The sequence below is a fragment of the Pogona vitticeps genome, chromosome 5 (assembly GCF_051106095.1).
Source record: "Pogona vitticeps strain Pit_001003342236 chromosome 5, PviZW2.1, whole genome shotgun sequence".
NCBI lineage: Eukaryota > Metazoa > Chordata > Lepidosauria > Squamata > Agamidae > Pogona > Pogona vitticeps.
Genome location: NC_135787.1, coordinates 110,768,509 through 110,780,598, shown reverse-complemented (window position 1 = coordinate 110,780,598; position 12,090 = coordinate 110,768,509). Strand labels below are relative to the sequence as shown.

The 12,090-nt window shown below is 39.6% G+C and overlaps 2 protein-coding genes across 4 annotated transcripts in view; one reads left to right on the top strand and one right to left on the bottom strand.

Annotated features, from left to right (window-relative positions):
• BEND7 (BEN domain containing 7) overlaps positions 1–9,791 on the top strand; it is an 80,500-nt gene extending 70,709 nt beyond the window's left edge. Inside the window, exons 8-9 of one of the 2 annotated variants that reach the window (XM_020809670.3) lie at positions 585–635; positions 7,523–9,791. In XM_020809670.3, the coding sequence (XP_020665329.3) occupies positions 585–635; positions 7,523–7,542 (71 nt within the window). In that variant the 3' untranslated portion in view covers positions 7,543–9,791. Of the gene's footprint in view, positions 1–584; positions 636–6,667 lie in introns of both variants that reach the window. The other variant, XM_020809669.3, reaches the window with a different exon arrangement.
• LOC110087787 (uncharacterized) overlaps positions 4,643–12,090 on the bottom strand; it is a 28,621-nt gene continuing 21,173 nt past the window's right edge. Inside the window, exons 4-5 of one of the 2 annotated variants that reach the window (XM_078394274.1) lie at positions 5,871–5,901; positions 4,643–5,039 (exon numbers count right to left, since the gene is read on the bottom strand). In XM_078394274.1, coding sequence (XP_078250400.1) covers positions 4,760–5,039; positions 5,871–5,901 — 311 coding nt within the window. In that variant the 3' untranslated portion in view covers positions 4,643–4,759. Of the gene's footprint in view, positions 5,040–5,568; positions 5,902–12,090 lie in introns of those variants that run through there. The other variant, XR_013545654.1, reaches the window with a different exon arrangement.

Sequence of the window (12,090 nt, the reverse complement as noted above, 5' to 3'; positions counted from 1 at the left end):
TAACATTTTCTGGGATAGCATTGACTGGTATGGAATAGATTGGCTTTGATAGACCAAGCTATTGAGAAATATCTCTCCCCCTTCAATTAGGGTCATGAGAGTAGGTTTGTAGTACTGTATTCTTTGGGAGCACTCTATACATGATCAGGACTTACTGGCATTTGGAACTGATTGCACGGCTGATCCCCATGAGAACTTATTGCCAAAAATAAGATATGGGCTTAAACTGGATATTTCACTCGTCTGAGTTAGCCACTCTTTCTATGAATTTGCAAAATTCTTGAAGTACCCTATAATTTGCATAATCTTTGAAAGGATTGTATAGTGTTCCTGGGAATAAAGAATGAGCCTCCCTGAAGAATGTGAGGACTGTGAACACAGTGCTGGGCAATGACAGAATCTGTCAACAAATCCCTCCATTCCAGAAGCACCATTGGATTGTTTCTGACAGGAATGAAGTTTGAGTTCCTGCCTGTCGTTTAAGGGAATGATTCATTTCCTATCTACTACTGCTGTTGTACATAATCAGTCTTGCTTTATATCCTTTGGGAAAAAATTAATCTTTGGTGTTTTCTTTTATTTAGCAGAGGCAACTGATTGTGATGAGAAACTGGACGTGTCTTTACTACAAACAGGTAAAAACTACTGGTTATTAAAAGCATGCTGATTATTCCTTTGCATTTGCTCTCACTGAAGTTGGGATAACTATTTAGAACAAGGTTGGGCAAAGCATGTCAGTGGATTTGTTTGAATCCCGTTGAATAAAACAACAGAAGCCCAGTACAATTAAAAGCTTTGATGAATAAAAATAAGCTACATAATGGGTATTGGCAATACTTGATAAATTCTCTAAAGTCAGAAATGTGGTTACATTAAAGGAAAAAAATGGTATGGTAGAGGCAATGTCATATCACTGTCTCTTCCATAATTAGCAAACACGATATAAATATGGAAGTGTGTTTAATTTGCCAAATTATATGTTATAGGATTCAGCTTTTCTTGGCACAGAAGGTTAATTGTTTGGGAACATTGCTTTAGATTTTTACACAGAACATACATAGACCTTCATTTAACCATGTGAAGAATCTTCTGGGGCAAAATCCTAGTGGTCATGGAGTTCTATGAGCAGTTTGACGTCAGTGCATAGTTGCTAATATCCCCTTGCAGGAGTGGAAGCCATTGTGTTAAATGGGATGATCTCCACATGTGGTAGAAAAAGCTGAAGATCATAGGAGATTGATATTCCACCCTGCGTTTCAGAGAATACTGGCTTTCAGCTGGAAGGGTTATTGTAATTCAGACAAATGTGTCTTAGCTGTCAGACTTTTGAAAAACCACTAGTCTAAAAGGGACCGTGGATGGAAGACCTTGTTTGACATCTCTTTTTCCCCCTCCTAGTGCTCTAAGTAGCTTCCAGACCATTGTGTAATAATAATATAATTTATTGTCATTGTAAGTATATACACAGTATATCATACAACGAAATTCACAGACACCCAGAGACCAGACACATGCACACACATAACATTCCCCAAACACTCCCCACCCACTAGAAATCCCCCACTAAAAATACAAACATCTACACCTCAGTCCAAGTAACACAGTCCAACTAATTATTCACTACTGGTGGTCTTTAAGCTCATTATTAATTGCAATTATAGCTCTAGGATAAAAACTATTTAGAAAACGTGTGGTCCGAGTCTTAATTGTTCTATATCTTCTGCCAGACGGTAACAGTTCAAAAAAGTTATAAGCAGGATGGGAAGAGTCTCTCAGGATGCTGTGTGACTTCCTCAGACAGCGGGATGTGAAGATGTCATCCAGGGTTGGTAGCTGGAGCCCGATGATATTCTGGGCAATTTTAATGGTTCTCTGTAGAGCTTTTTTGTCCGCTACAGAGCTACTCCCAAACCATGCCAGAATGCCATAAGTTAGGACACTCTCAATGGTGCTACGGTAGTAGGACAGAAGCAAATGCTGTGATAAATTTAACTTCCCGAGCATTCTCAGGAAATACAGCCTCTTCTGTGCCTTCTTTATTAGCATGTTGGCATTTATAGTCCATGAGAGGTCCTCTGAGATGTAAGTGCCCAGAAATTTAAAACTACCAACTCTCTCCACTTCCTCACCGTTTATGTACAGTGGTAAATGTACATTTCTCTTCCTCCTAAAATCAATTATGAGTTCTTTAGTTTTTTTGATGTTAAGTGTGAGATGATTTTCTTTACACCATAGTATCAATCTTTGTACTTCCTTTCTATAAGCAGACTCATTGTTCTTATTTATGAGTCCCACCACTGTTGTATCATCCGCAAATTTAATAATTGCATTGGTGTTATATAGTGGGGTGCAATCATGTGTGTACAGGGAATAGAGGAAAGGACTTAGCACGCAGCCCTGGGGAGCTCCTGTACTTAGTACCAGGGTAGAAGAATGGTGGGATCCCATCCTTACTGACTGTGGCCTATCTGTCAGAAAATCCTTTATCCACATGCAGATCTCCTGAGGTAATCCCAGGTTGATCATTTTTAAAAACAACCTATTTGGTAGAATGGTGTTAAAAGCAGAGCTATAATCCACAAACAACAGCCTCGCATAAGTTCCCTGTTGTTCTAAGTGGCTCAATACAGTATGGAGTACGATGGACACAGCATCATCAGTAGATCTATTTCTCCTGTATGCAAATTGCCATGGATCCAAAGAAGGTGGAAGACTAGCCTTAATGTAATCCAGCACCAATCTCTCAAAACATTTCATAATAACAGATGTTAAAGCTACTGGTCTATAATCATTGGGAGATACCACAGCTGACTGCTTCGGGACTGGCACTATAATAGATGTCTTCAGGCAAGTGGGGACAGAACACTGCAACAAGGATAGATTGAAAATATCCGTAAAAACTCCAGCTAATTCTGCAGCACAGCCCCTAACAACTCGTCCCATGATTCCATCTGGTCCAGCTGCCTTTCGAATATTAATATTCTGGAAAGCGCGTCTCACATCTGAAATCTGCAGTACTAGTGGTTGTCTGTCGATGGTAGATTCTAGTGATGTATTATGGACAGTAGGTGCTGGAATAATGGTTGTTCCTGTTTCCACCTCAAAACGGCTGAAAAATTGATTTAACTGCTCAGCCAAAAAATCACTGCTGCTACACAGACTGTTTTTGTTACTCTGACCAGTGATTTGTCGTAGGCCGTGCCACACTCTGCGAGTGTCAGAACTTTCAAGGTGTTGTTCAATTCTCTGGCTGTACATAGCTTTGGCATCCCTAATGCCCCTTTTCAGTTTAGCTCTGGCCTCTCTATACTGTAGTTCATCACCAGAATGAAAAGCAGTATTTCTGGCTTTTAATAAAAGGCGCACTTCTCTATTTAGCCAAGGCTTGTTGTTAGAAAACACTCGTACTTGTCTTGTAGTAGCAATAACATCGATGCAGCTTTTGATATAAAACAGTACTGTCGAGGCATAAGTATCAACATTGTCCTCCTCAAACAGTGTCCAATCAGTGCTCCTAAAGCAATCTTGAAGTTGCTCAGTTGCATCCACTGGCCACACTTGTATTTCTCTAATTGATGGTCTGATTCTTTTAACAAGGGGTCTGTACGATGGAATCAAAAAAAGAGATATATGATCTGACTGTCCCAAGCTAGGCAATGGCTTCGTCTTATATCCATGCATGATGTTACAATATACCTGATCCAAGGTATTTTCCCCTCTAGTGGGACAGTCCACATACTGATAAAAGTTAGGGAGGACGGTCTTTAAATTGGCTTGATTGAAATCACCTGCTACCACCAGCACTCCATCTGGGTAGGCCTGCTGCTGTTTGCTGATAGCAGTTAACAAACAACTCAAAGCTGTGGTTGTGTTAGCATCAGGAGGTATATATATTGCTGTTATTATAACAACATTAAACTCACGAGGCAGGTAAAAGGGGCGGCATTTCACTGCCAAATACTCCAAATCAGGAGAACAGTGAATGTCCATTATTTTAACATCTGTGCTCCAATTATCGTTTGTGTAAACACAAACCCCTCCACCTCTGCTCTTCCCAGATTCAATAGACCTGTCTGCTCGATGTACTCTGCGTCCTTGTAGTTCAATTACCTCCCCTGGGATGGAAGAATCAAGCCATGTCTCTGTAAAGATCATAACGCAACAGTCTCGAATATTTTTCTGTAGGGAGATAGTAAGTTCCAACTCCTCAATCTTGTTGGGTAGAGATCTAACATTTGAGACAAAAAGACTTGGCAATGCAGGCTTGTGAGGATTTTTGCCTAACCTCACTCGTAGACCAGCCCTGCAGCCTCTTTTCTGCTTGCGTTTTCTCCGTGTTCTTTTCTTCCTGACAGGGAGAGCAGGGGGAGTAACCCCCCGATATGCAGGCCGTCTTAAAAGCTCAGCTGGGATGTTGTAAGTTGAGACCCTCGATTCAAAGTTGCAACAGTCTCTGCCAATAGATAATAATTCTTGTCGACTGTAAGTTACTTGTGCCTGAGCACGTAGAGTCCATAATAAGGACCGATCTCTGGAATGCCTAGCCGCTGCAAATACTTGCGCCGCCATCTTGACCAACTGTGTACATTTAGGAGAATCAAAAGGTTAAACGTTTCCTGACCTATGGCAACTGAAATGCAGAAGAAAAATTCACATATTACCCTCTTTCCATGAAAATAAGACCTAAGCTGAAAATAAGCCCTAGTATGATTTTTCAGGATGCTTGTAATATAAGCCCTACTCCAAAAATAAGCCCTAGTTAAGTGAAAGCCCGCCCTCCACCATTGTGCAGCAACCAGAAGAAGATGACATGATTACATTTGAATAACTGTAGATTGTTGTATGTGAAAAAAATAAAACATCCCCTGAAAATAAGCCCTAATGCATTTTTGGAGCAAAAATTAATACAGTGGACCCTCAACGTACGCATGGTTTGACGTGCATACTTTTCGAGGTACGGACTTCTTCTTTGTGGCCTCTGTGAATGCACACAACTGGGTAGACTGCGCCTGTGCAGGACTCCTCGGATTCTTCTAGAGCTTTTAGAGAAAAAATTAGTTGCAAGTTGCCCCTACAGTGCATGCTCTGCCCACCTCAGCCCTTAGTTCCATTTTTACCATCTTGGCGATAGGAACTTCTCGCACTAGAGCTCTCTTATTCTGCCTCTTTTTTGGATATTATCTTTGACTTCGGACTGTTTGACTACGATTTTCGCTTGACTGTTTTATTACTGTTGCCCCTCGTACTTTGGTTTTGGATTTCTCCTCCTGGACTGGCTTTGGATTTCTCTTTCGGACTTCCCGCCTTTTTTTACCAGACCAATTTCCACCTTTGACCATCGGACTGTTCACATTTAGCTTTTGGATTGCGGACTAACTTTAGTCTAACTATTGCTCTCTTGGTTTACGAACTTTGGCTTGTCTCTGACCTTCCTCCGCCTCTTCCTTCAATCTGTCGTTCTGGGCTGCCTGACCATACCTGTTCTCTACTGGTTTTATTGTTATTTTTCCCCTTTATGTCCCCTTCAGGTCCCTTCAGAAGGTGTGCCTCACGTACCCATAAACTCCCTTTTTCAGATGGTCACGAGCGCTGCCTTTTTTGTTTGGGGGAGGGTCATCAACCCCACTCTTGCAGGCACTGTAAAAACCTCACTAAGCCTGCCCTCAAAGCGAGACAGCAGAGACTTAAATTATTTCTGTGGGACAAGACGCTGTCAGCGTTGAAACCTGACGCTATGTAGACTGCTTCAGACCCCTCTGCTACTCCCCGGCCCGAGGTTTCTACCGCCTCCCCACTGCCCTGCCAGCGTCAAAGAGCACGGGGAAAACATCTGAAAAGTCAGCCCCTTTGGGCTCGAAAAAATCCCTTACCTCAATGTTGTCTGGCTCCCAAAAGGAGGACCTGAAAAAGAAAAAGTTACAGGTTAAGGACAAGCACAACAATCAAGCAGCTAAAAAGGATTGGCATCAAGATATCTCTCCTATCTTGGCCTCCCTCCCATCATTGAACAGAGCATGGACAGAGTTCTTACTCCAGTCCTCTGAAGATGCCGGCCACAGAGACTGGCGAAACGTCAGGAAGAACAACCTTCAGAATACAGCCAAAGAACCTGAAAAACCCACAACCACCATCAAAATATACATTGTTCTGTGATCAAATACAGGAGCTGACAAAAGCCTAGCGGACAGCAGATGAACAACTTAGTGGACAGCCAGGAGAAAAAAATCTCATAGTAGCAGTATATATGACATGCTTAATAGAAGAGTCCACCTAAGGCCTGCACTCTGGTATTGTTAAAAACTAATTATCAGTGAGCCCACTTGGGGCTCTAGGGAAATGAATTTTTATATATAACCAAGCTATGTATTTAAGTTGGGAAAACAAAGGTCTCCATTCAAATGTATTTGTTTCTATGCATTACCCTTTCAGAGATTTTTCAGCACAAACTAATTTCCAACAACACTTGCAGATATTTATTTCACAGCCAGAGGAAAAGAATTCTGTCGTTGAAGTTGAGAATGTAGTTGTATTTATCCAAAATGCTGTTTTTCTCATTCTTATTTTTCAGAACAAATAAACTTTTAAACTACTTATAAAATGTATACTATTGGTATATTGTTAATACTTAAAATCCTAAGCTTTAAATTGTTTTTTTTTTCTTTTTCAGGTAACCTCTTTGAAACCACACATTCTGCACCAGTGTTTCACTAGCTGATCCAGATATCATTACATTTCAACAGGATACCAGCAACATTTCCAGACTTCTTCAGTACCTGTATTTCTCTTTTGCTATGGCCTCCTCAGTTTTCTTCATGCTTTTATAACACGGTATAACAAAGCCACTAAAGTACTTGTTTCCTTTTATTTTAATCAGAATAGGCTTGTTCCAGCAGCAAAGATTATACTGCAGTTATTAACCACAGCTATAGAACAAATGTTGATCTTATGATTGCATTTTCCTACATATGATCACATTTTCCCCATTGCATTTTCCCACATAAGTATACGCATGCTGGCTGTTCTGTTAAATAGAGAAAAATAAACACATCTAGAGGTCTCTCTTTTCAAGAGGGAGCCCTGAAGGACCCCAGTTTATACTGCTTTCGTGTGCAGAAATCACAGGACCAAAAACCTGTTGAGTTTAATGGATCATTAATTGTCATCGTTTCTGGAGGTCCACTCTCTACTTCTTAGCTTATCATTTTTCTCTTTAGGCAAATAAAGTTGCCGGGTATTCTTCTCATAATAAGGTACTTTGTCCAGTATTATGTTGCTAGCACCAACTGGAATAGACCCATTTACTCAGTGGGGTGTGTCTATGTGTAGATTTACCAGTCAAAAATTTATTCAGTGAGTTTACTTTAGTTGGGACTAGCAATAGGATACAGGCTGGTATCAGTATTTTGACAATAAGCACCACCACTAACTGATATGAGTATGCTGTTTTGTCCAGAATGCGTCTCAATGAATATGAAATGAATTGTTCTTGATACTGAGATGACCCAGGAACATTCTTTTGCAGGGACCTCCATTCTCCCTTGACTTTTGAATCTGGCAGTGCTATCTTGTATTTCCCCAGGAAATTATTTCAAGAATTATTGCTGCCGGAAGTCTCCATAGCACTTTTATATACATAGCTTTTTGGAATATTTGCATGATATGTAGGGAAAATACTTTTCCAGTTCGGGTGGTGGTTGACTTTCACATGCTGTTATCTTCTTCCCTTGTGCCTAATTCCTCAAGTGACTTTTGGGTAGTATAATGGAGAGAGGAAACAAAGTGCATATGAATCTGTACCCTGTATGTATCTGTGTGCTTGTGCAACATCTTAGCTCATCACACTTCCATTTTGACCTAGAGGGGTTCACATGCTTGCTGAAGTAAAGACAGGTTTGCAATGGAGGGAATGTATGTGCAGTGAGGAACATCATATACAAGACATTGTGTGAATTGGGTTCTCCACTTGTAGGCACAGGCACATTTAGGCAAGAATTCCACAGTCCCCCCTCCTTTTAATGAGGGATATAAAATTTATGAATTAAGCTTTCACATATTCCGCCCCCACAAAACAATCATCCACTTTTTAAATCTAGAGGGCAGGAACACAAAATACTTGTGCTGGCCCCCAATAGGCAAACTGAACACCTCTTCACAAATGTGCATCAGTCATTTGAAAATATATTTGATCAATGGACTGTTTCAGATATGCCACTTTTATCACAAACTGTCACAGGACTGTGGAACATGTGGCCTTCCAGATGCAGTAGGACTGCAACTCCAAAACCCCTAGTGTAGCCAATGGTGAGGAATGGTAGGTGTTGTAATCCAGTAACATCTGGAGGGGACGTGGTGGCGCTGCGGGTTAAACCGCAGAAGCCTCTGTGCTCCTGCCAACCTAGCAGTTCGAAAGCATGTAAATGCAAGTAGATAAATTGGTACCACCACGGTGGGAAGGTAATGGCGTTTCTTGTCTAGTCACGCTAGCCATATGACCACAGAAACTGTCTTCGGACAAACGCTGGCTCTATGGCTTGGAGACGGGGATGAGCACCGTGGCCTAGAGTTGGACACGACTGGACTAAATGTCAAGGGGAACCTTTATCTTTACCTAACATCTGGAGAGCCCCATATTTCCCAACCTTGCTTGATTGGATACTCTAGCATTCCTTTCTGCCCTAGGATAAGAGTAGTAGTGGGGAAGAACAAAAGACAAAATGCGCATCATACAGCACTACCTGTATTTATTCTTCCAAATAAAAGGAATAATTTTAAAGAAAACTACTTGCACCTTATGACTTGCTAGTTAACTTATCTTCACATATATTTAATAACACCCTATTTGTCATCATCTTGCATTGATATCCTTCTCCCATCCATTAGAATTAAAACCAAAGTAATTTGTATCTTCCCTTCACAATATTTTGATTTATTTTATATTTCTGTTTTCAAAAGGAAAGTTTGCCATGTGTGTGCATAGATTTCTGAACTGATCTTTAAAGTTACTAACCACAACTCCACCACAAGTATAATTTGAAGATACAAATTATATATTATTGTTACCATTTGAAGAACCAGGCTTCTGTTCTATCCTTAATGTGTAATGCTAAAGTCAATTCTCCAATAAAAGGTAAATAAATACCACCTACATTGGAATGTCCAAGATCATCGTCAAAAGCACACCAGTCAACTATGCTATAGGAGTTTAAAAATAACTATCCTGTTTTTTAGATATATTTGGGCTGAATAATCATTTCTACTGCAGTTCATTAATCCTTGTATGGAATTTAATGTGACCAATTTACTATTGAAATGTGGCTGTGTTCTCTTGATCACAAGCGAAAACCTGGCTATCTGCATTTGCAAAAAAGTCCATCTACCCCTTAGAGACTGATAGGGTTGCTCCTCATGAATGGAGCTTTTCAGTTTCATTAGATTTATAAATAAGGCACACTTATTGTAACAGTTAACAATCAACATTCTGTTCATGAATTTTAAAAAACAATTGTATTTGTGTCTACTTAACTGTGACTACTGTTCAAACTTCTATTCAGAAGTCTTTTTATAGGTTTTATTAGGAAAATCATTCCATATTTAGGTATAAAGTGTCTCAATCTTATGTATATAAGTTTTATTAATATGTACATATTTAGCTATTTTTTAAATTACTATGTTCTTAATAAAACCAACAAGGGACTAGCTGTGAAATGGTGCATAAGACTGTGTTGTGTTATCAATCTCTGGGAAATCCCTCCTTGTCAAGTTCAGAAGAAATAAATTACTCTTTAATTCAATAGTTGTTACTTATGTGTGTGCTTATTAGACACCATCCAAAAAATTACACTTTTCAGAAGATTGTAATACATATGATTATTTATTAAACAGCCTGAGAAAAACTTGAAGAGTCAAAAAAAAAATTAGTAGCTCTATACTGTGTGTATGTGTGTACATGTTTTATGTGCTGTAAGTTGGAACCAACTTCTATTGACTGTAATACAGCTTTCAAGGTAAGTGAGGTATTGAAGGAGCGATATTACCCGTTCCACACACCCAGTGAGTTTCCACAGCAGAGCAGGGATTTATAGTCAGGTCTCCTGACTCCTAGCCTTCACTCTATCCACCACATTACATTGGGTAGAGAGCTCAATACTATCCTTTTTGTATATTATTCTAGCACAGAAGTATACAAACTTTTCAGTGTTCATGGCTTCATGAACCATGCCCGTCCCTCCTTTTCTTTTGCTTAGTGAAAGTATAGAGCCTCTTTTGCATTTTTCCCCAGCAATCCTGATACAGGCTGTTCTTTCCTTGCTGCTAAAATCAACGGGGAAGAAAGGGTTTGTCATGGGGCTACAGCCTGGTCAATAGTAGGGTTGTACATTGTGCCCTCATCAAGCACTATGTGGTTTATCTTCAGCGGTAGCTACTGGAAAATCAGCCACCCATTTTAAATATGCCAAAGTTAGTTGAAGCCAATCACAACAAGATTTAATAATGATACACTATACAACTGTAACAGCTACATGTTTTAAACTAGAGGTAGCAATGTAAGTTTGGGGTTCATTCTTGTGCAACATCATCCAACTCTTGCTAAAAGGAAGAAACTATTAAGAGACCTACACTTGATCTTGACTAAGATCAAGTGTATCTATAAGAGACCTAATTCCTACTAAATATTGAATCTAGCTTGCTTGCAGATCAGGGTGGATATATTCTTGTTTGCCTCAGATTGCATTTACTGTGGCTCCTAAGTTGAAAATTGGCACCACTTGTACATGAACAGTAGTGTATCTATAAAGGCTTTAATGGTTTAGGGTTTTGCTACTTGTCATAACATCTCAAAAAACAGCTATTTCATCTTCTCCTCTCAATCTAAATTGCTAAAAATGGCCACACCAAGGCCAAAAAAGTGACAACAAGGAATTGGGCCTCCTTGGTGGTGGCCTCCAGTTTGTGGCATAAGTTCCCAACTGAGGTATGCCAGACTCCTTCACTACTGACATTCAGGAAATTAATGAAGACAGAACTACACAAAGCTGCCTTCAGTAACTTATCCCCTGGATATTATTAATTTTAATGTTTTTTTCTTTTCTGTTTTAATTTTAGATTTAGCTTGTTGAACTGCTATATTGATGCATCGTTATTGTGTCTCTGTGGGATTCTGAGTTTTTAATATTGCCCAGAGTATTGTTTCCACTAGAGTGACAGTTCATAAATCAAAGAAAGAAAGAAAGAATGTAACTAGTTTGGAAAGTTCTAAAGTATTTCTCACTACTCTTCCAGTAAACACATGTTTTTCTCTTGTTTGGATATGACATGGCACAGCTTTTTAGCATGAACTCTTTAGCGATATTCAATATAATGTAATGTTGTGAGGAGTTGGGCTGTGGCAGGGGGAGATGCCTAAGATAGTTGGGATAGTAAACAGGTAAGGGTATGGGGGAGAGGAGTTTTGCAGTGAGCTGACAATGAGTGATATTTGTCAGAAAGATCTTAGCAGTACAGTAGTGCCTCGCTTAACGATTGCTTCGTACAACGAAAAATTCACTTAACGATGGCTTTTTTGGAGCGATCTTGTGCTTCACTTAACGATTTTCCCTATGGGCGATTTTCGCTTAACGATTTCGGGACCATGCTTCACTCAACGATGACAGTTTTAGGTCCCCTTGTTTCGCTTAACGTTTTTTTACAGCCCCGTTTTTGCTATTTTTAAAATATTCAAAAATGTTTAAAATGCTTGGAATCATTAGTGCACCTAATAAAACCTTCGTTAACTTAATTTGGCTTTGTTCTGAGTCTTTTTGAATTTTTTGTGAATTTTTTTCCCCCATTGACATAGGCTTCAATGCATTTCAATGGGTTTTGCTTAACGTTTTTTCCTATGGGGATTTTCGCTTAAGGATGGTAATCCGTTCCAATTGGAACGGATTATCTGGTTTTCAGTGCATCTCTATGGGAAATGGTGTTTCGTTTAACGATGTTTTCACATAGCGATTTTTTGTGGGGAACCAATTAAAATCGTTAAGCGAGGCACCACTGTATTTGCATCGCTTACAGAAACTGTTACAAAAATTATGTTAGAAGTGGTGATCG